Source organism: Protopterus annectens, chromosome 14.part0 (genome assembly GCF_019279795.1).
Source record: "Protopterus annectens isolate FY-2018-M chromosome 14.part0, PAN1.0, whole genome shotgun sequence".
NCBI lineage: Eukaryota > Metazoa > Chordata > Ceratodontiformes > Protopteridae > Protopterus > Protopterus annectens.
Window position 1 is genome coordinate 767,928,751 of NC_056748.1, and position 24,131 is coordinate 767,952,881.

Genomic DNA, 24,131 nt, shown 5'->3' on the forward strand with positions numbered 1-24,131 from the left:
TAGACACATTATGTCAGGGAGGTAGGTTGCTAACATGGCATGTAGGTTATGTACCTTGTTGTTTATGCTTCTTATGTTTAGGTGGCAAATTAGAAGGGAGTTGGTTGACCTGTGGGAGAATGGTAGGCTGGTAGAGTCTGAAATAGAGGATGGGCCTGGGTTAGGGTGGATGTCACCGTCTTTAGTAATATTTTTTCTCAGGTAGGCTAAGAGTCTCAAGAGTTTAATTAATAGTTTTAGACCATATTTGGATTTTGGAGGTTTTGGGTACAATTTATTGAGATACAGGTTGTTGGTATTTGTTGTTTTAGTGGACATATGGAAAGGGGAGAGTTCAGCAGTAAGTAGAGGTGAAGGGGTACTGGTTTGTTGTTTAGGATAGTGGAAGCCTAAGAATAGCTGATCTTCATAGCTAGTTAGGACGTATGGGATAATTATGAGTGGTAGGATGAGGGGGATAATTTTGATGGTTACCTTTGACATGGCAGGTGAGATCGTTTTCTTTCCTAAAACATTTCTATACATCTACAAAGTGCTACCATATGAACCCTTTTTTATGTACTGCTAGGGGGAAAACAAGATCTGAGGTAACTAGAGAAATGCATTACAGGTAAAGAATAAGGCCTGCAAGCTTTGCTGAAGACCTTGAGCTGGAGAATTGGCCGAGATGGATCTGACACATCGGATCCTACCCGCAAGTGAGAATAAAGGATGAGACAGATCTGAGGTAACTAGAGAAATGCATTACAGGTAAAGAATAAGGACCGCAAGCTTTGCTGAAGACCTCGAGCTGGAGAATTGGCCGAGATGGATCTGACACATCGGATCCTACCCACAAGTGAGAATAAAGGATGAGACAGACAACATGCACGGAACGTAATGGTAACAATATAACTTCTTTTTTTCTTTATACACTATTTATTTATTTAGTTATTTTACATTTGTTTACAGGGAGTATCCGACTGAGCCAAAAAAAGACCCATTTTTAGTGGAGTCCTGGGGAGATAAGCCCCAAGTTAAATATAATAAGCAATGTAAACAATAGTATTTAAAAAAAAAAGGTTACATGGTATACATTGATACAATTTCAAACAAGTTTCATATAATAAACTGTGGAAAAATAGAATTTAAAGGCAAGATTGTATAATAAAAAACAGTGTACTAAAATAAACTGAACTACTAAAAAGAAAAACAGTCAGGAATGCTCCGGTAAAGCCTCAAAGTATTATTGCTTTTTAATCCAATGTGCAATTTCGTTCAACTCCCTGGTTGAACTTCTTCAGATAAAAACAGTTCTCTCATACCATTTCATTTAAAACACATAATTAAAGAACACGTTTCAAAAACACCTATCAAAATGTTGCAATAATTAAAATCATAATTGACACTTGTCTGCCCATAACCAGCAGCAATTAATGGGCGGAAACATGAATCCTCAGTTCTGGCTAAAAAAACCAAAGTAGGAAAGTCCTATATAAAAAATTGTATATAAAGAAACCTAGTTAAATGTTTTAACCACAATACAAGCACGAGTACAACAGGCAACTAAATCACATACTTACAATTCAAAGTAACACAACCATTTAATACATAAAACATTAAAATACATTGATCTTCTGGTTAGATGTATCCAAAATATATCAAAAACAGTTTGAATCAATGCACCAAATCTAAGAGCATGTCACTATAAGGCATACAATGATAACGGAATGGACTAGCAGTCAACAACAGTTGCTTACTGTCAGAAGTATAGAGTTTCCATTTTGTTGGTCATTTACTCATACCTGTTTAGAGTGTATTTTTCAGATAGTACAGTTGTATTAGATCTTCATAACAGTAGATGTCCTCCTCCTTACTGCTGTAGTACTTTTTATAATTGGGTATCCTCCTAACATCTGGCCAGCATACCAAAGCTTTTACATCTACCACTCAAAAAAGGACTGGTAGAAAGAGGCAACCTATCCTTGTGAAAAAACAGAAAAGGAGGAACCACCACAAGGGCTTAGAGTTCAGGAAACCCTCTTGGCAGAACCAACAATACAGTCTTCCAAGTACAATGTTGCATGGAAGAAGAAAAGGCAAGCTCAAAAGAAGACTGAGTCATTTTTTTCAAGAACAAAATTAATATCCCAAGAAGGAGGAATAGGCTTTCTTGAGGGCCTGACATGAAGGATGCCTTTTAAGAAATGACTTCAAAACTAGAAGCCAAAGGTGGACTCTGAGGCAGACATGCAGAGGTGGCTGACAAATGAGCTTTAATACAATAATATGCCAAACTAGTAGTGAGTAATTCATATAAATAAGAAAGGACCATAGAGATCCCCACAGAAAAAGGGTCCTGGTCATGTTTAAGACAACAAATAGAAAATATCTTCCATTTAGCTATGTAGGATTTTCTAGTAGTAGGTCTGCTGGCCTCCTGCAAAACCCGTAGCATGTCTTCAGAAAATTGCTGCCTAAAAGGAATCAAAATCCATCACGCATAGTGTCAACTAAAAGTGGACAAGTACGGGTGAATGATATACCCCTTGTCTTGTGTGAGAAGATCCATCCTGTGAGGTAACTTGTGATGATTGCCCATGGTCAGGTGAAAGTGAAGGGAGAATTGTTACTTTCTGGGCCAAAAGGGAGTCACCAGCAAGATTTTGGGTGTGTCTCACATTATCTTGCAAGATCGTCCTTCCAAGAAAAAGACATGGCATCTGCTTTCCAAGTCAATAGACTTGGAACTCTAGAACAGAACTCAGAAAGTTGTCTATTAAGATGGAAGACAAAAAGATCTACTTGAGGAGTACCCCACCAATGTACAATGTCCAGAAACATCTCTCTGTGAGGCATCCATTCATGAGGAATTTGTCCTGTACCTGCTCAAACAGTCTGCCACTAGATTGTGCTCTGAAGGGATGTAAACTGCCTGAAGAAACAAGTGACAGTGGGTTGCAAAATACCAAGACTGAAGAGCCAGCCTGTGAAGAAGGTAAGACTTTATGTCCCTTGCTTATTGATGTACCACATGATTGTGTTATTGTCTGTAAAAATCTTCAATGGACCTGGAACACAGAGGTAATGAAAGCCCCAAAGAGCTGGGATGAAAACTCTCATCTCTTTGATAATGAGGTGGTTTGCCAATTTGTTGATGAAACCAAATACCCTGGACTTTCAGATTGTTGGAGGAAACTCCACAACCTTGATTGCAAACATCTGTGTGCAGTTCTTGAGTAAGAAGAGGCAGGCTTAGATTTAAGTAGATCTACTGAATTCACCTGTGGGTCCGAATTTGAGACAGGGTAAAAGCAGGACTGGAAACTCGAGAGGGTGGCAGTGTTTAAGCTAAATGGTCTTGAAATACCAGTGGAATTTTCTCATGTGGAGTTTAGCAAAAGGAATCATGGGAACGGAGGATGCCATGAACACTAGAGTTCAGAGATATTTCCTTGCAGAAAGAACTGGATGAGGATTAAGAGACTGGAAATAAAAAGTCAAGGTGAGGATCTTGGGAGGCAGAAGAGAAGCCAATATTAGAATGGCCCAAATGCTGCAACCAAAGCACTTAGTCCTGAGAGGGAGTCAACACTAACTTTTTAAGAATGAAGGTGAATCCCACACTGAGCAGGAGAAGAATGGTGAAGTAGAGGGGGCTTGAATCAGAGGATTGTCCAAATAAACTAATAATGGAATTCCCTGAGGTCTGCAAAAAAGCTACCACAGGGGCCAGACAGTTGATAAATACCCTTGGAGCTGTAGAATGCAGGGGAGTACTACATATATGGAGATCAAAAATTCATCTGGGAGTGTAACTAAGGATTATTTTGCTAACAACCACATCTTTGCAGCCTTCTATAGAAATTTGTCCTGCTCTGAAACCTGCTCATTACTTATGGGATTGGATGATTTGTTAAGCTCTGGTTTTGCCATGGGTCCTCCATTAACCAGCCCCTTGAGCTGTCAGAAATTTTATGTGCAATTAGAAATATCTGCAGGTGAGGTCTGCATCCCCAGTTGCATCCTAATTCACGTTCTTAATCATTTCAGGAAGTCTTTGGGCCTATTGCTGTTGAAACTCTGTAATTTCACTGTGGTTTGGGGGCAACTACCTGAATTATCTGCTTTAGTAACTGTCACACTAACAACTAAAGACAAAACCAGCAGAATCTCTATCAGCTACAGGCTCATCTCCCTTATCAAAACAGAGTGAAGATCTTTAGTGATATCTGTGTTAAAAGGTTTGAAACCCCTGCCTCCAAAACTGATAAAGCCCTTGTAGTAAATGTTTATCAAGAAGAGAAAAAGGGGGCCTGAATTGACCAGATTATGGATTAACATAATTCAAGTGAGCCAGAAGAATGAAGTGCCAGTTTTAGCAGTCTGCCTGGACGTTCACAGGGACATTGACTCCCCTTGAATAGTTTCATGTGGAAAGACTGGAAGCCTTTGGGATTACAGGACTTTTATGGCTATATTTCAGGCTGTGCATGGAATTCCAAAGTGCAGGGCATCTGGAATGAGCTATGTTATTCTCCATTTAGCCTACTGAGAGGTACAAGTCAGAGGTGTGCATTGTCCTCTCTCCTTATTGTTCTTTTAATACAGTCCCTTGCATGCAACCTTACATACCGAGTTGTAAGAATGAGAAGGATTGGGTTTCTTTTCCGAGAGGCAGTTACCTGTTCATAGTTTGTGGATGGCAAGATGATTTGGATATGTATCCTTGTTGGCCTTCTACCTCAGATCTTCCATCTACCAAACAGATCGAAAAAGCTATTCAGGTTTAATGTTAACAGACAGACATCTAAGGGAAAGCATCTGCTCAATATAGTCCAAAATCTAGAGGTGGAGATAAAAGAAGAGTGCACTTGCATGGGAATTCAGTTTACTAGTTTTTAAAGGAAAGTGCAGGGAGTCAACACTAATCTCTTCCTGAAAATCTGAAAGCTTAACTTTAAAAACGGCATGACTGCGTTTCCTTTTCTGGTAAGGCACCTTCCATAATTTATGTAAGACGTCTTTGACCCATAAAACCCACAAGAACTTCATCATAGATTTTATTTGGATGATTAAATCTTGTACAGTATCAAGGAGATGATGGTGATCTCCATGAAGAAAGGAGGACTTACTGCATCTGACTTTCAGGTCTACATTCTTACTGTGCTAATTACCTAGCCTCTTCAGGCAACATCACTTCAAAGATTGAGCTGGGCCATTCTGGAACTGGTGAATCTGCAGCCCCAGTACCGCAGAGCCAAAGTTGTAGGGCAATGGCAGAGTTGGGGACCTGGTGGAACAGAGGATTTTATCTGGATGACTTTGATAATAAAACTGAGTTTAGGTATCTAGGACAGGATTAAGGCATCACATTAACATAAAGTGGAATCCTCTCCTACTTGGTGGCCATGATGAATTTCTCAGATGTTGTTTTGGATAGATTTCCTTTCATCCACCCCACCCCAAACATCTTCATTATGAAAAATGTGCTTCACTGTTGTTCTTGAGCTGTGGTTTTATTTATTAATGTATTTATTTATAGTCTCATGCTCATGCCATGTTCAGGGCAAATTACACAACATGAAATTAAATAGTAAGGTTATCCTTAGTGGGTTTATCAGAAATCCGTCTTTATCAGCCCACAGCCTTTTGGTTATTGCTCAACCCTTTCTTCACAGGACTCAGTTTAGGTGGGAAAAGAGAGAGGAGGGCTGGAGTTTGTCAATGGGGAAACCTGTTAGTGTACCTCAGTGGTGTAAGGTAGTCAGTTCATCCCAGGCCTTGCAGTGTAGGCCACATGTGGCTTTCTCACAGTTTTGTTTGGTTTACATCTGGCATTTTTTTTCCTCTGAAGTTAAAAGACAAAAGTTTAGGTCTGTATGGTACCAGTTGCAGATGTCTGCAACAACAGGCAGATAATGACCACTTGCAACATTATAGGAATTAGAGGAAAGTAAATCAACAGACCATTTGTACCTTGCTAATATGCATTTGAAGATATGCCTCCCATTTCCAAGACGGCAAAATATCTCAGGTCAGGCATGAATTAGTAGATTTCTATTCAGTCATTGAGATTCTTAAAGATGTGAAAGTGTCACACTGTTTAACATACAACGGAAATTTGTCCTACAGATGGGATAACCATTGAAGAAATGGAATTTACTAATCAATAATAACATAAATCACCTCATCATAGTGTTTCAGCCATAAAGGACCCCATAAAAAGGTATTTTACTTTGATGGTGCTTTCATTTCTTTGACCATGTGACTGACAGTTCACTACATAGATCATTTCTTCATATCATGGAATTTGCAAACCTAGCATTAGCACCCCATTTATTTCTGTAGTACAGTCCATGCAGAAACAGTAAGTAGAATTCATCCATAAGTTAAGCAGCAGAAATACACTAGATGCCCTGGTTTAATAATTCAGTGGCATCTTTGATGACAGAAGGTGGCCCACAACTTCAGAGACACCACACTTAGCCTTAGAAAATGGGAAATGGTTTATCTTCACAGCGCTACAGCCTTCTGGGTAGTAACCCATAAAATAAGCCAGGTGGCAAACAGCTCTGCTATGCAGGCACATATGTGTGGCTACTGAAAACCACTACAGAAGCAAGGGATAATTCAGCTTCTGAAATGGATGTAAAACAATAGTATCTTAAAAATGCAAGGTAACTGGAAATGTCTTAAGGAGAAACAGTTTGCGGCTCCTATAACACATACTGTCATGTATTAGATACTGAAAGTCGTTTGGGTAGGAGCTGACTGGATGACTGACTGTTTTAATTATGCTAAAATTACCACTTTCTGCAGATCTCTGTTAATGTCTATGCCAAGCTAAGCAATGGGATCATGAATACATATCAGTAAAGAGCATATAACATACCTCAGTACTGCATATTCATTTATAAATTATCATGCCAGCATGTGTGAAGTACCTCTAAACTGTCCAGATATTCTCAGAGTGTCTAGATTTTTGCCTCATATTTTTGGTCTGTTTCTTATAAAATGTAAAGGTTTCTGGCAAATCATTGAGGACTGAAGTCACTAATGATAGATATTTGAGTTTCAGACTTCATATCCTTCAGAAAAATACTTATTAATTCAAACTCCTCTAGCAACTTTCTAAGTTTATAAGAGCAATACTTAAAATATGTCCCTTTTCTGGACCTTTGCACCCCTCCCTCATTATTTTGCCTTTGTACTGATTTCTTGTGCCGATGGGTTGAGAGGTATCCAAGCAGTGTTAAACAACAGGACTGTGTTGAGTTTTCAGTTATTGCATGTGCTTGTGGAAGTAGTCCAAGAGCACCACAATGAACCAAAACAGGCTTATCAGAATGAAAGGAGCAGGGTGTGAGAACACGTTACAAGCATTACCTGTACTGCTTACCCAAGCATCTCACGAACAAGCATCACATCACTTTGAGGCCATTTCCCTAATCATTTAATTCCTCGTTGCTTATTCAATGGTTGTCAACCAGTGACTGCAGTAAGGCAGGTTGCATGACTACCTGGAACATTCAAAATTTAGTTCATACAAGTTTTCATTATTTATGAATCATTTTGAACCCCATACAACCTCATCATTCTATACAGGCTTTTAGTTGGTGTCCTTCAAACTCATGTCTCAAAGTCCAAACTGCTAGCAAGTTAAACACTCAAGAAACCTACTAAAACTGTAAATGAAATATGCAGGTATAATGAGATCACATGTACATCTTTAAAGATGTCAGCAGATGATTGCATATGGATGTTTCTTGGTGCATGATTCAGACCATTTTGCTGCTCATACTGTAAGTTTTCCCTTGTTTTTCAGTAGTGCTGCTTACTTTGTTGGTTTTCCTTTTTGCTGTTTTCCCAGGTGTACTGCATTGCCCATGAAGGGTGGATTGCTGATGTTTGGCATTGTTGGATACTGATCTGGAGAAAGCTAATAATAATGGACACAACTAACCTGGAGATCATTACTCTCTTTCATGATTTGTTGTCATTTAGCATTGTGCTGGTTCCTAACTTTATTGATAGGTACTGAAGTGGACACTGTTACTTTTGTTTTTTACTGCATTTTGTTCCAAGCTGGTGATTCTTCAACATGCTGGTTAACAATACAGCTTAAATGATTTAAAAGACTGCCTGTAATATATGTGTGTGTGTGTGTGTGTGTGTGTGTGTTGGTAGTTGCAAAGTGATTTAAAAGACTTCTGCAATATGGATGCATATTTGAGTGTGTTAGCAGCTGCAAAATGATTTAAAAGACTGCCTGCAGTGTGTGAGTGTTAGTAGCTATAAGAAAACAGCTGGTATGGCTGTTTTGCTGCAGTTTCTGTATTAAAGATAGATAAGAGCTAGAAGGCATAAATATAATAGTTCTTTTCCTTTGCACTAGAAGATTTTTCTAGTTGTTGTTGTTTTAAAAAAAGGGAGGACTACTTAAATGGCAAGTAACAGACCAACTTGACAGTACAGTGGCTAACTGTTTAGCAGAGTGCATGCTTTCAAACAGAAGCTGGCATCCAGATTCATAGATTTTGTCTAACATGCTTCAAAAGAACAAAAGAAGTTAAACTGACAACTTCTGTAATTAAAATATGTATCAGCTGCTCAATATAAGTAATGAATTCTGTATACCAATAAAAGGTCCCAATGTATTTCACTACCTTCCTTACTACCTAAAGAGAATTCTGAAGAAGATGTCATAAAATTACTTACCCAATGAGATTACTTTGTTGTACAGAATTCTAACAAATACAATTAAAAAAGCTCAACATTTTGGCACATCCTGTCATTACATGATTACTATACAATAATTACACTTTCAGAAAAATAATCATATTCAAGTGTCATGCAATGCACCAGTTGCTCACTTTTAGCACATTCCACATTATCATCTCAAATTAACTGGGGGTTATCAGCACTATCAAAAAGCAGGAGTTGCCAAAGGTCTTCCTCTGCTAGTAGATGCCAAGGTTTTGCAACCTAGTCTGGGGCAATTAGTGCTTTACTATCAAACATCACGTGCTCCCTGGTGTGACACACCTTATGTCCTGCTTGACACAGCATATTGAGAATGTTCTGTAAGGAGGGGAGACTCTCCAAACCCAGCAACAGACTTTGCTCAGGTTAAAGCAGGCAGCTGGTGATGTTAAAATGTTCATAGGTTCATAGTTTAGTACTAAGCTAACTGCCCTTGCGAGCCATTTTAAGCCTAGCCAATTATGCCTTGTGAGACACAAACTCCGCACCTTGTGTTTGTAAGGCAAACACCTTAGCCATTAAGCCACCCTCCCAACCCCTGTTTCTGTATTAGTTTGGACTTAGAATGGGTCATACTGAGACTATTTTTTTATTCCTTTTCTTATCTCTTTCTTCCTTAAAAACATAGTAGTGAAAGAGCAAGATTAAAAACACAGCACAGATGGTTAGAAGATGAGATGCAAGAGCAATCCAAAGGCAAAGCTGCCCCATTTTGGCACTGCATATCTCCTTCAAAAGGGGGAAAAAGAAAGTCACAGTTCAGGGTGCAATAACCAAAAAGATCTTGGCACACAAACAGTCAGAGAGCTCAAGCTGATATACTACAAAATTAAAAATGTATTGATACAAAAGTTTAACACTTCCTTTGTACTTAGGACTTCATTAAAACTCAATGCCTCATCTTCCAGTGCCTTTATATCAACTTATGTAATCACTACACCATTACAAAACAATCAATCCATGTACAGTGATTTGTATGTTAATCAGACAAAACATAGCCATACTTAAAAAGGCATTCTCTGTAATCCAATGAAATTAAAAGCTGTTACAAGAAATACTATTTTAAAAAATATGATTTTAGAAACCAATGTCCATTGTAAAAATACTAGTCTATTTAAGTAACTCTGCAAGAAGTGTTAAAACCATCAAAAAGCAGAGACATTTTTACATAAACCAATGAAATAAAGTTGAAATATCTAAAACTAAGCTATTACTAAATTATTTTTTAAAAATGAATGCAAACACTGCAAAGTAAAAGGGAATACAAGATTTACTGCTCTGCCTCCTCTAACAACCATGCAGCAATCATGTCAGTTAAATGTCCACATCTGCAGAGAAAAATCTTTACTCTCATACTATTTACTGTTTTAGTTGCTCAGTGGGATACTGCAATACTTAGTGTCAGCCTCATTCTGGGAGCAAAAATGTAGTAGTAAGGCTGTTTATGGTATTCTTTGAGGCTAGTAGTATTTGGAGGAGGCTCTTGGTGTGCAGCAGGATCCCCCCTTCACTACAGATTACAGGGTGACTGGTTGTTACTTCAAAGATCTGTCATTCAAGCTGACAAACAGCCATATTAGTTGTACCAAACAAACATCAAGGTAAGCCTGATGGGCAAACAGTTGAAACTGGGTCCTACACTTCAGGCAGATCATATCAGAAATATCATACAGTCCAATGGTCTTCTTCAGTAAATGGGTCCACAGATGCTATGTAGTAGAGCTAATACTGTGTTATTTATATGGACCCTACAGCTGAGATACTGATATTCTTTAATAGGTGTGATGTCTCACTCTCTTGCATTGGTACAGTATGTTGGGTAGGACAATGGCTCCACAACTATAAAAATACTTCCTATGGGTCCTTCTGGAGTTGTGGATCCCAAGCAGCTCTGCCTCTGTTTTAATCTGCCACTGTCTCAGAGTAAAGTTCTGCAACCTCAGACTTGATATGTATGTATTTATATATTTGCACTTCAGTCTCAATGTTCTGTGGCTTATAAGTAGAGGCCTCAGTGTTTTGTCAGGAACTTGCTTTTCAGCTATTGGGATTTACTCCATTAAGCAGGGCAGAAGAGAAAAGAGGATACAGTCACAATTTCATTAAATGTCTGTTCATAATCTTCTGATTACTGCTTTGTGAATTCATTGAGAAATATTTTCAGTTTCTTAGTAGAACTACTCATTGCTTCACACAACCTCCTCACCTTCTGTAGTAGATTGTCAAGGTATGCTGATTTGAGCAGAAAAAAAAACTAACACAAATTAAATACATGTGCTTCATAATGCAATGCTTTGGCAGGTATAACACTAGCCACAGAAAAATCAAAATCAATTGATGCCGTAATTCCAATTTTCAGTGATAACAGTTTTGCAGTATTAGCCTACAATACCTTAGCAAGCAAAGAATTACATGACCACTTCCTAGTTCAGTCCATTCAAATAACTGATACTAGGATATTCTTCAAATACCCTATAAAACAACCGCCAGGAAGTGTCCAGCTCTGTGGCATACAGGGATAAAACCATGATGTTGACCTAGACAACACAAATTTGAATAGCAGCTGTGGTACTGAGGACCTGGAGATGGTGAGGGTAGGAGTGAATGGCTAGCACTGGCTTGCTTACCCTTTGAGGAGGGAATTGTGGTCTGGTTGACTGCTTTATCAGGTACAAGTGGAGGCTTGCAGATATTGTCTTTGCAGCTGTTAAGTGAGGACATGAGCATGGCTTGCCAACACTGTAACGACAGTCTTCTTGGAATCGAGGTGGTAGCACTCACATGTACAGGGAGAGTGCAGTGAGTCCCACTGGTGATACAGGTGTCCAAATCAGCCACTAGTGGTTGAGATAGGGCCTTAGTAGTAAGAACACCCTGACTTCTCACATCATTGGAGGTGTGTGAGGGTGAACACAAACATCTTCATGGGTGTCTGGATGATTGTCCCTTCTGGTCAGCTCCTATCATTAGACCAGAGATTCCCCAAGTGCAAGGAGAACAAATGGGCTCAAGAACAGTAGAAGGGGACTTGTGGTCACCATGCACTTAGGGATAACTCACATAGAAAGGAAAACACAGCCACCACTCTGGACCAGTCATGTCAAAATTGTGCCAGCTTTGTCCCTACAGTTCTGCAGAAGAAGTTCTCTGAAAAGTTCTTCAGCTAACCCACCAAAATGTTGCTTACTAGTCAGCATGTTTAGTAACAACCCTGACCTCTGTCTTTAAAAATATGCACTTACCATAAAAATGTTTTTGTCTTGTAGCTCTTTGATGTGATATAACTACTGATTATGTTTCTTTCTAAAAAATACTTGCAGAAAGTTCTACAACAGTAGCACAAACTGCTTTATCATTTCTTTTTGGATCTTCTTTATTGTGAGGTTTATTTATACTGTTACTACCTGTGTTGCTGAGCCTTACCTTTCAGTCTAATCTACTACATGGGATTGATACATAATGGATTTCAGTAGGTTAATAATTCTACTAACTGTTCTTAGAAGCTTTGTAGTAGAATAATATTTACATCTACAAGGGACTTTCTTAGTTACAGCTACATTCCTAAAAACGCTGCACTGATTTGTAGCACTCAATGAGTCTGTGTTAGCTACACATATTTAACCATTCTGGGAAGCACTCATGAAAAACATATTAATATGATAAATGCATTTACTTACTACTCATTTATCTAAATTCATTTCTGGAAAACAGGTAATGGTTCTATGTTTTCTTTTTGAGGATGGAACAACACAATATTGGTCAACAGTGTGCACAAACTGACAGATGATCACAAAATATTAAGGTCTTTCAAACTCCCCCACAACTCCATTTGGGAAGAAGTATATTACAATAATGGTCAGTCTGAACAGGGTGGGTAAGGTTTGGGCATAACATAAAGATGTTACAAAAATGAACTTCTTCAGTTCTGTTATTTTAATAAATTTATGAATGTTTTGACGCATTTTTGTTTTCTTAATAAAATGAGTGTAAGTTTAAAAACAAACAGCTTTTTTTCTAATTTTTTTTCTCTGTAGTTATAATCATTTTTGGCCAACAACTTGTTAGCAAGTGACTGATAGTAGTCCAAAAAAGAACTTGTAGTTTAGTGTACTAAGATAGAGGTCTGACCTTTCTATGCCAACAGGAGCACATCAGAAAAATATTTTTCCAGTACAAAAAAAAAAAAAGGTTACTGATAGGGAAACATGCTCATTGTGAGGCATGTGACTCCCTATTGAAATGCTGGCACTTGAAATGCCAAGTGCTGAAAAAGCTGAAAAAAGAACTGAAAAATTCAGAAGAAGAGCGAATGTCGAAGATCACTCTTCTCCTTTAAACTTTATTCATGCGAGGGGCAGCCTCCCCAGCACCCTTTGATGTGGAGGGTAAGCCCCCATGCCCCCCAGATGTATATATATATATATATATATATATATATATATATATATAAAAAACAACTCCGAGATTGCTAAAGAAAAGGGGATAATCTCAGAAATTGCCACCTTGGACTTAGAATATGGAAGTCTGCTTTTTCGGCAATTCAATCTCTGTGTTTTAGGACTCATTCTAGTGGGTCCTAATTTTCCAAACGGTTACCGAGGCATGTTGAAGCAACCATTTTAATATAAAGCACATTGACTGTATATATCTTTGTCATTAATAAAACAAAATCATATAGACACCATAAAGCCAGATTAAAACTTTTTTTATGCAAAATATTGAGAATTCTACTCAGCAGAAGAAATGACAGTCCAATCCCACAGACTTTCAAATGGCAGTGCTAGTGTTAAATTAAATTTTAGCCTGAAGGTGATATTACAGCAAATTCAGATGGAGAGTGATAATGCACAGTTGATATTTCCCTTCTCAGTAAGGTGACAACATTTATTTAATTAAAAATAAATGAATCAAATGTAATGTGGCTCTCAAAGAAACTGAACAAGAGGGTTACTGCAGGTCCTTGTTACTAATGTGATTCATTTCCCGAATCTCCTATCCAAGCAAACTCATTTATCATTTTGTTTGTTATTTTAGTCCACAAATCCTGGGCTGATGAAAATTCCAGACTCTCTGATTGGTAAAAGTGGCTCTTGGAGGTTTCCTTCCATTTCCAGTGTCTCCCAAATGCTTTCATACAAGGATTCAGAAGCAATAATATCCTAAAATACCAAAAGAGAATAACTTTAATTGCTAATGTCTTCTTATTATATTAAAATGAATTTGGGTGTCGGATTCAACTAAGCTACACTTTTCCTGTCATTAACAAGACATAATACCTCAAAAATTTCTATACTCTGCAAAGTAATTTGCAATAATTCACAATATCTATTATCATCTTCAAAGGGTGAACAGCTGCTTAACTTGTACTTAAGCTAAATGTTTAAAACAGTAGTTAAGTCACTTTTTGTTAAAGATGTGGATAGAATACATCCATACTGATCTATTTTAGGAGCACTTCATTTGGCAGACAGCATTAAATTAAACCTTTTCACCATGCAGATAATATACTTACCAGATCTTCTCTTTTACATATTATTACATCTCTAGGGTGAAAAAATGTGGATGCTGGAGTTTTCAAGCCTATCATGTTTACAGACATAATTCTGAAAGAGGTTGCTGGTATTAGAAAATTAGGTTATTTCAACTTGCATCAACCTTGACTTAATTATACTAAAGTTGGAGGTGAAGGGAACAGTTTCTTGCCACCTCCCCACAACATTTTTGCAGTTTGTCATTGATTTCTATGACTGAGTTGAGTAGGGGTATGATTCCGAGGGGTGGGTGTTTCAAATTCTGCATTCCTTCTTCACAGTATTAGAACACACGTTATGTTTGCTTGTTGAGTGTTATATGAGGGAAGGAGAAAGAGTATTTTTGAAAAGAATTGCATTAAAGAGAACACAAATAGCAGGAAAAACTTATATTCTTATTACCTTATGATTTAAAGGGAGCTTAAGAGGAATGACATATATTAGACATAAAAAGAATACTACAACAAACACTTCTGTACCATTAGTTTAGTGTCCACGTATTTCTGTCTGCAAAGAAAATACAGCCTCATTACTTAGTGTGCACAACACACTGACAGAATTTTAGAAGTTCTTTTTTTTTTGTCTGGTCATAATAACAGGGAAAATAGTATACAAGTATGTGGTACAGGAAACAATAATATAATCATTAATTTATGAGCATCTACAACATTTAAAGAAGAATTTTACAGTTCAACAGCTAAACAAACTGAGACACAAGGGATATAACTTAGACTTAAGCTAGAATACTGACAAAACATAGGCAGTTCGACACAAACGTTATCAAAAAAAGGTATCATTAACTGTCTTTGTGGCAGGAGGATTAAGATTTATTTTTATTTTTTAATATCATAACAGTTTGTAGATTTATCGTTTTGGTGTTTTTTGAATACAATTGTAACATATTTCAGCTGTATTTACTAACAGTGAACACAGCATGTTCATAGGTTTATAGTAGGCTAATGACCATTAGGGTCTTTACAAGCTTAGCCATGCAACTCAACCCACTTTTGTACCAGAGTTCCTTATACAACTATATGGTGGGGTACGTTAGCAAACAGATAGCTAACAATTATGTGGGGATGTACATTAGTTGAAAATTAATTTACCTACTTTTGACCTCTGACATGGAAATTTGCAATTTCGCATACAATGATTAAGGGTTCTTTTGAATAGGGTTAGGGATAAATTCTGCTTCATGTAGATGGGGGGCTTATTCCATAGTGCTTGGATCCTTTGAGATACATATCGGTCCCTTCAGCAGGTTCAATTTGTGTCACAGACAAAATTTAGGTCCTTATATCTAGTGTTTCTGGTGCTATTGCCTTGCAGATATGCAAGAGGTCCGTTAGAGCTGGATATGAGGATGCCTTATATGCTAGGCATAGATCACCTCTCACTACTCTGTAGGAGACTGAGTACAGACCTAGGACCTTAAGGCAATCTGTATAGGACATGGTATACATACCGTGGAATCTCCTGGTGAGGAACCTATGAGGGCAGTCCAACTGTTGCAAGTGCCTGGCTAGGTAAATGCCAAATGGGGCATTGTACTCGATGATGGGTTTGATAAGAGCTAACTCAAGTGGTACTTTTACTTCCTATGACCTAGATGCCATACCCTTGCTTATGAGCTGGGTGACATAGAATGATTTTCTTACTATCTTGGCTACATGTTGCTCGAACACCAGATTACTGTCGACATATGTTCCCAGATCCCTAACTATTGGGTCATCTCTTAGGGGGTGTTTTATTGATGAAGTAATTAGCTTGAGTGGACAATTTCCCAAGGGGCACTATAATGCATTTCTCTGTATTGAGTTTTAATCTGTGGCTTTTGCACCATTCATTTGTTTGTGTTAGACCCTCTTGTAGGATATTGGTGCTGTGGGGGGAATCTATGACAGCTCTCAATTTACAGTCATCTGCAAACTTTGTGAGGCAGAAGCCTTCGACATTAGCTTGATTTCCAAGAAATAGATGCTAAACAGAAGTGGAGCCAACATGGAACTTTGGGGTACTCTGCTGGTGATCAGTATTTTGGTGGAGGTGGTCTCACTGATTCTGATTTCTTGGGTCTTATCTGTGAACCAGCTGGCAATACAGCAAGTTATGTGGGAATGTATGCCTGGTTTATCAACAAAACTTGAATGAGGTATTATATCAACTGTCTTTGCCAAGTCAAGAAAGGCAGTATGCACCATTTTCCTCTCATCTATAGCCATGGTGACCCTCTTGATGTCTATGAAGTTAAGTAACCAAGACCTTACCTTAACAAAGCCAAACTGGGATAGTTCCAGTGTCTGTAAGCTGCCAATGTCCTTGTTGATCATTCCATGATAGTTCATTTGGCTTTCATTCATATTTTTCATATGGCTTTGCATATTAGACTTGTCAGACTGATGGGTCTGCAGTTCTAGGGATCAGTTGATGATCCACCCTTATGAAGAGGGATGACCATTGAGATCCTCCATTCACCTGGCACATAACCTATTTTGAGGCTGCAGATGAACATTCCTCAAGTGGTCCTGCCAGGTCATGTTTCTGGAGGCAACTGGGAATATTGTCTAGGCCCACTGAAGACGTGTTTTTGGCCTTAGCAACCACCTCTAGGACCTGCTCCTTGTTGATAGTGCAGGGGGATATGCTAGGAGGGATTTCACAGGAGATAGTGGGGGGCTGAAGTTTAGAGTTAAATTTATCAGCTGGTAGACTTGCTATGTCACCCCAGTCAGTGAAGGTTGTGCCATCTACCCACTAGTTCTGTGCATTGTTGAGTATTACCTTTAAAGTTCCTGACAAAGCTGAAGAAGGCCTTGTGAATATCCTTAGCCTGGGAGACCTCATAATTTGCCTTGTTGGACTTTATTAGACCTCTTAGTTTCTTGGTTAGTTGAATCACAGAGCTGTTGTCTATGAGAGTTACTCTTTCTGATTTTGAAAATGATCTGTTCTTTTGTTATACAGCCTCTTGAGGTAAAGACTCCACCAGTGTGGTTTGTTTTTGGTGTCAGACTTGGGCTTATTTCTGGTAGGTATTGCAGTCTCAATGCAGCCATTCACATGTTTGTACAGAGTTTCTGTAAATAATTCTGCATAGGTAGCTGTGTTCTTAGGGTTTGGCAGGAGCCGTGACTTTTGATGAACTGTCGCTTAATAGGATGTAGTTTGCCTTAGAATAGTTCCTAACTGTTATGGGTTTAGTTGAGTTTCCAGGTTGATTTTTATTTTGAGGGAGACAGATTTGGGGTCTGACTTCACCAATGAGGATGTAACAGTGGTGGTGGTGGTGGTGGGGGGGGGGGATGCAATGCTCTCCCATATTGGCAAGTACAAGTTCAGTATGTTTAATCTGGTTGGAGAGTGCACAACCTGGTACAGGATGATAAAGTCCAGGAAATGTTCTGCCTGTGAGTTAGAGGCAGTGTATGTTTCCCAGTCTGTACAGAGGCAATTAAAGTTTCCCATGAATAGGGTATTTGGTTGCATGGTGAGCACCTCTAGTAGATCTAGGTAAGAGCTGTGAGTTTCGTGGATCATAGAAGGTGACCTTTAGCTGTCCAGGACATGGAAGGGAACCTTGCCTATTTAGACTTGAATGTGGATGAACTTCAGGGTATCATCCTGTATAACCAACCTAGAGTTGTATTTGCTGCTAATGTAAATAGAGACACCTTTACCTTTTGCCACTGTCTGTACTGCTGATGGTCTAAAAATGTTGAAGGCTCTGCAGGCTTCCACTGCCAGAGAACTTTCTGAGTTTTTAAACCAAGTCTTGGTAGCAGCACAAATGTGTAGCAGCACAAATGTGTACAGTCTTCAGACTTAGCATTTCAGTTTGAGAGAGAAAAAAACTCTTTCTCTCTATTTAAGCTGTTACAACTACCTGCTACATTTATAGCAAGCAGTTGCTGCAGACCACACATGGAACAGCAAAGGACTACAGTTCAGGACTGGAATTTCTGGAAAGAAAAAAGAAACATCTATTTTTCTTTTTAAACTATAACTACATGCCTCCAAGCATGCAGGCCTAGAGATTTCTGGATTTTGAAAACACAAACACTGTGTGCCCACGAGGGGCGTTAACATCCTTCACCTTGTCATCTCAAACATGTGAGAACATTAACCCCCCCCCCCCAATGTTTTGTCCTCATTGGTCATGATGGACCATAAAGATGTCTCCTTTGAAACAAAAAATAAAATCTAGGACCCCAGCTAACCCTGGAATTTTTAGATAATTATTCAAAGCAAACTTCCTACTGTTAAGTGATATCCTAGCAAAATGTCAAGCCCCCCTCCCCAAGGCTCTGAGAGCATTATTGCCTATGTGGAATTATACTTTTCCAGAATAAGCACAGGACAAACTCTAAAAATAAATACTCTGTTGGAATTCCAACATCAGTAGATTGTACAACAAAAGGAATAAAACCATGACTCAAATATGAGCAATGTTTAGTCTCACAGAGGGGTCCCAGTAGGAGTGGGTGTGCATCAGGGTTCAGTTTTGAAGCCACTGCTGTTCATACTGGTGATGAATGTCATTAAAAAATAGGCGGGGACACATCAACAAAATTACTGTATACAGACGATGTGGCATTACAAGCAGACTCTGAGCAAGAACTTCAACAAAGGATAGGAGGATGGATTGCAAAGCTGAAGACACATGGGATAAGACTAAGTACAGATAAGACAATTGTAATAGCATCAAACTGGGAAAATCAGAAGAATATGGGAACTGAGATAGAAGGGAAAACAGTGGAACTGGTTAACAGTTTCAAATATGTGTCTTTTGCACACAGTGCAGACTAGAGAAGTTGTGACTGCAGCTGAGCTACAAAATATAAGTATCATCTTGATTTTTTTGATTATTTTTACAGATTACTGTTTTTACAATTTAATATATATAAAGCACTTTGTCTATTCAGTATCTTCACAAATCCTTATCTGTTTAAAAACTTTCATTTGTCTCTAGTGCTTGCTGTCTTGTAGGCTATTGTGTAAACTGAAAGATTTCCTCTGTGTAATTATCTCTTGGCTAGTGGGGCTGGTTCTTTTGTGTTCTTGTAAAAAAAAAAAAAAAGTTTCTGTCTTTTGCACACAGTGCAGACTAGAGAAGTTGTGACTGCAGCTGAGCTACAAAATATAAGTATCATCTTGATTTTTTTATTATTTTTACAGATTACTGTTTTACAATTTAATATATATAAAGCACTTTGTCTATTCAGTATCTTCACAAATCCTTATCTGTTTAAAAACTTTCATTTGTCTCTAGTGCTTGCTGTCTTGTAGGCTATTTTGTCCATACTTGGTGGCTTTGCAGTTGCCCGCCCCTACTGTGACACACCTCCCAGTCTAGTGTCATTAGCTTATTCTGCTTAATACAGAGAGAACATTTGATAAGGCCTTCTGTTCCTCCTTTTTCCCTTTCAAAAAGTAAAACAAAACTTTTTTTTTTCTCTCTTTCGCCTGAACCTTCTTGTGTTCTGACTGTCCTTCTCAAACATTTTGGAAATATACAGTATATTTCAGAGCATTTGTTATAACTGTATTTGCTATAACTGATTTAAGTATTTTTTCTGGCTTTTTGATTATTTACTGCTTAGCGACTGCATTTTAGCCTGTTTATACAGCTCTGCATTCTATTTAAACTGTTTTTGTGTTGATTAACTGTTTTGCACTTTTAAAAAGTTAGTTGTTGCTTAATTTTACCTGTAGGCTAACACACTGAAGTGCGCTAGCCGCTTAAAAGCATTTATAGCATTTACTGTCTGTTTTTCCTCTGTTTTCTGCAAAAAAAAAAAAAAAAAAAAAAATCTTGTTTTCCCGCCTTACTGAACTAGAATAGTCCAGTCTTCAGAGTTTGCTGATCTCTGGGCTTTGGCTTGGTTCCTGTGCTATTCCATATCCTTATTTGGATAAAGGGAAGCTTCTTTGTTCACCAGTGGGAGTGGGGAGCACGGAGCAGCCTATTTGTCCCTAGAGCAGTGGTTCCAGCCAGAAACTTGTAGTCTATTGGCCATTTTGGGTCAATTCCTAGGTCTTTTCAACCCCCTGCTATAAAGCCCACTTTAGCGTGCTTTCGCGTGATTTAGCGCGGAGTTGCCCATAGAGCACCATCGGGCAGCGCCGGTTAAACAAGGTTAAACTATTTCTGGCTCCGTAAAGTCTGCTCTTCAATTTTTCCCTTAGAACTTCTCTACTTGCAATCTAAACAGTCTATTCTCTATCTCAATAGCTCAGCACTTGCTCCTAAAGCATTTTTATATAGGTAAAGTACTTGTATACTAAACAAAGTACTACATTAGCCTAGAATCCCCTTGAATACCCATTTCCCTATAGGTCCCTTCTGACTCAGTTACACAGCAAACTTTTTCACTTTTTGTAGCATGTCGAAGGGTCAGTTGCTAGCGTCCTCTCCTGTTCAGCTGGTGAATCTGGGCATCTTGAGGCAATGTTACAATTGCCTCATGTACACAGACAACCCACTCCTTCTCCCACAAAACACAAATACATGTGAGAGATGCAACTATATAGCCAAACTGGAGGCTGAGCTCTCTCAACTCAGGACTGGCAAGACCAGACAGGAGGAGAAGGAAACCACGCACACCACAAACCCAGTTTCACATAGAACTATCACAACTGCAAAACAAACACATAAACACACAAAGACATACTGGAGGCACTGATCAAAAATCTACCAAAACTACAGAGGCCTCCAAAGCAGACACCCAAGCAACTGCCACCTCAAGACATAAGACATGCAACACATAGTTCTCAAAGTCAGTGTGCTAAACAGTCACAGCCCTTAAGGCCAAACACAATGCCAGACACACTTGTTATAGGTGACTCCATAGTCAGACACACTGACGTCCCTCTCACCAGACTGAACAAGGAAAAGATCACAGTTAGCTGCCTGTCAGGCGCTAGAATCCGCCACATAACACAAGCACTCAGGTCACTCCACAGCAAGTACAAGTATGACTCAGTCATTGTCCATGCCGGTGTGAACGACCTGAGACGTACCTCCCTGGACTACATGAAAAGAGACATAGAGGAGCTCTCAGATTATGTAGCCCAGACCGGTATGACCCTGACCCTGAGCAGTATCCTACCCTCACCAAGAATGATGCCACAATACAGAGACAAAATGATCAGCTTTAATAATTGGCTTAATTACTCGTGTCATTCTAAGGCGATCCAATGTCTGTCTGCCTGGGATGACATGCTTGACAAGCCACGCTGCTTCACAAGGGACGGCTTGCACCTATCACCCCTGGGCTTCCGGATATTGGCAAAGGCTCTTGCCACCCCCATAGTGCCTTTTTTAGGCAAGGCTCAAATGATAAACCTACCGCCCTAGAAAACAAAAATGGAGAAAAACTAAGGGTAATACTGCTCAATGCCAGAAGTCTAAACCTCAAGATGCACGCCCTCGAAGCCCTCCTCAGTATGGAGAACATCGATGTTTGTGCTGTGACTGAAACCTGGTTCAAGGCTCCTGAGAGCACCCCAGCACTATCAGGTTATACCTCATATCATGCGTTCCGGCCCCAAAATCCGGACCGAACCACAAAAGGAGGGGGAGTATCCATATTCATAAAGGATACCCACACCTCCAGGTTAGTGGCAACGCACAAAGCATCGGAGACCATCCAGGTGCAATTAACCATAGGTAAAACTGCCCTACAGTTTGTAACATGCTACAGACCACCTTCTCAAACTCAGGAAACCCACACAGCCTTCCTGAAGACACTGGAGAGTATAAATGTCTCTCCAAACACCATCATATTGGGTGACTTCAACTACCCAAACATAGACTGGGAACATTACTCAAGCCCCAACATCCTAGCCCAAAGGTTCCTTGAGTTCATAAACTCAAATGCTAGGGAACAACTAGTCACCATTCCCACAAGAGGAGAAAATATACTAGACCTGATCATTACAAACATGGGGACAAAATGCTCCACACCGGAAGTATATCCCTCATTGGTGAGATCAGACCATAAATTAATCTCACTGGAGATCCACATCCCGCCCCCACCCCCAGCAAAAAAGACCACAGTGAAGAACTTCTCAAAAGCAAATTTCACACTTCTTAAGACTGGAGTGGTATCCTTCAAGGCCCCCGAGCCAGTGGAAACCACAACCCACGCTGCTGAAACCCTTACAAATGCCTTCTACGAGCACCTCCAGGAATGTATGGATCAAGCAATCCCTAATAAAATCAAGACCCTTTCCACCAAAGGCAGGCGCCCGGTCTGGTGGACTCCAGCCATAAACAAACTCTACAACAAGAGGAGAAAGCTACTACATGACAGAGCAAAATCCTTAAATGGGAAGGCATCTCTGATCAATACTAGCAAAAACTACGATCACTCATAAAATCATCCAAGGCCAACTTTGAGAGAAAAATCGCTAATGACACAAAAGACAATCATAAAGCCTTCTTTAGCTATGTTAGAAACCTGGGTGGAAACTCCCAGATATGCTCAGAATTAGTCCAAAATGATAAAAAATCACTGAACCCACAGACATTGCCAACATACTGGCAGACAGGTTCAGTGCAAATTTCTCCTCCCCAAAAGGAGAAATATCTATCCCACCAGAGTCTAGCCTCCCAAACATCTCAGATGCCCAGGTGAGAGCTGCTCTCTCTAAAGCAAAAACACAGCATCAATGGGACCGGACGGTGTCCCCGGATGTGTGCTACACGAACTCAATGAGGAACTAAACCCACACATAAGGCTGCTGTTTAATCTTAGCCTTACTACAGGATACGCACCCAAAGAATGGCGACGGCAACTGTGGTCCCACTCCACAAAGGCGGTGCTTCTACGGACCCTGAAATTACCGCCCCATAAGCTTGACAAGCCTTGTCTGCAAAGCTATGGAGAGGATCATAATGGAACTCATAAATAAAGACATTGGGGACCTACAGACACTGGATCCTACCCAATTTGGCTTTGTCAAGGGCAGATCCTGCCTCTTGAACTTGGTCGACTTACTAAGGCCATTGATGAGGGTAAGGCAGTTCACACAGCCTACCTTGACCTAGCAAAAGCGTTCGACACAATACCCCACTCGGGCATCATAGAAAAGCTCACCAGCTTAGATGTAAACCCATATGTCACAAGATGGGTTGCAAACTGGCTCAAGGACAGAACACACAGGGTTAGAGTTGCTGGTGCCATGTCAGACTCTAAGCCGGTCACGAGCAGTGTCCCACAGGGCTCAGTCCTGGCCCCCTCTTGTTCAGCATTTATTTTTCTGAAGTGCAGGCAAACATAGGGGGATTGTGGTTGACAAAATTTGCAGATGACTGCAAACTGGGTACCATAATTGACACTCCATCAGACACAGACATCCTCCAGAAAGGTCTCATAGAAATGGATAACTGGTGCCAGAGCCATGGCCTTAAGCTAAATGCCAAAAATGTATAGTCATACCCTTTGGGAAAAACAAGGTAACCCCTAATTACCACATAGGTGGTAATCCATTAAACACGGAAGAAGTTATCAGGGACCTGGGGACCCAAGTTGACAGTAACCTCTCTTTTGACACTCACATTGCCAAAGTGGTTAGGAAGACCTTCTACATTGCCCACCTGATCATGAAGGGATTCACATCCAGATCAGGAGAGGTCATTGTACCCCTGTACTCTTCACTTATCAGACCAATGATTGAGTACAATGCCCCATTCGAATGTACCTTACCCGACACCTGCAGCAGTTGGAAAGACCCCAAAAGTTCCTCACCAAAAGGATAAAGGGGCTCAAACATATGTCATACGATGCCCGACTGAAGAAACTCCAGCTCTATTCAGTCGCATACCGCCTGCTCAGAGGTGATCTGTGCCTG

General features: G+C 39.6%; 1 protein-coding gene across 3 annotated transcripts in view; it reads right to left on the bottom strand.

The window, feature by feature from the left end:
- Window positions 1–13,433: 13,433 nt before the first annotated feature.
- LOC122789223 overlaps window positions 13,434–24,131 on the bottom strand; it is a 361,091-nt gene continuing 350,393 nt past the window's right edge. For all 3 annotated transcript variants that reach the window (XM_044056499.1, XM_044056500.1, XM_044056497.1), the window contains one exon: window positions 13,434–13,904. In XM_044056499.1, coding sequence (XP_043912434.1) covers window positions 13,776–13,904 — 129 coding nt within the window. In that variant the 3' untranslated portion in view covers window positions 13,434–13,775. The remainder of the gene's footprint in view (window positions 13,905–24,131) is intronic.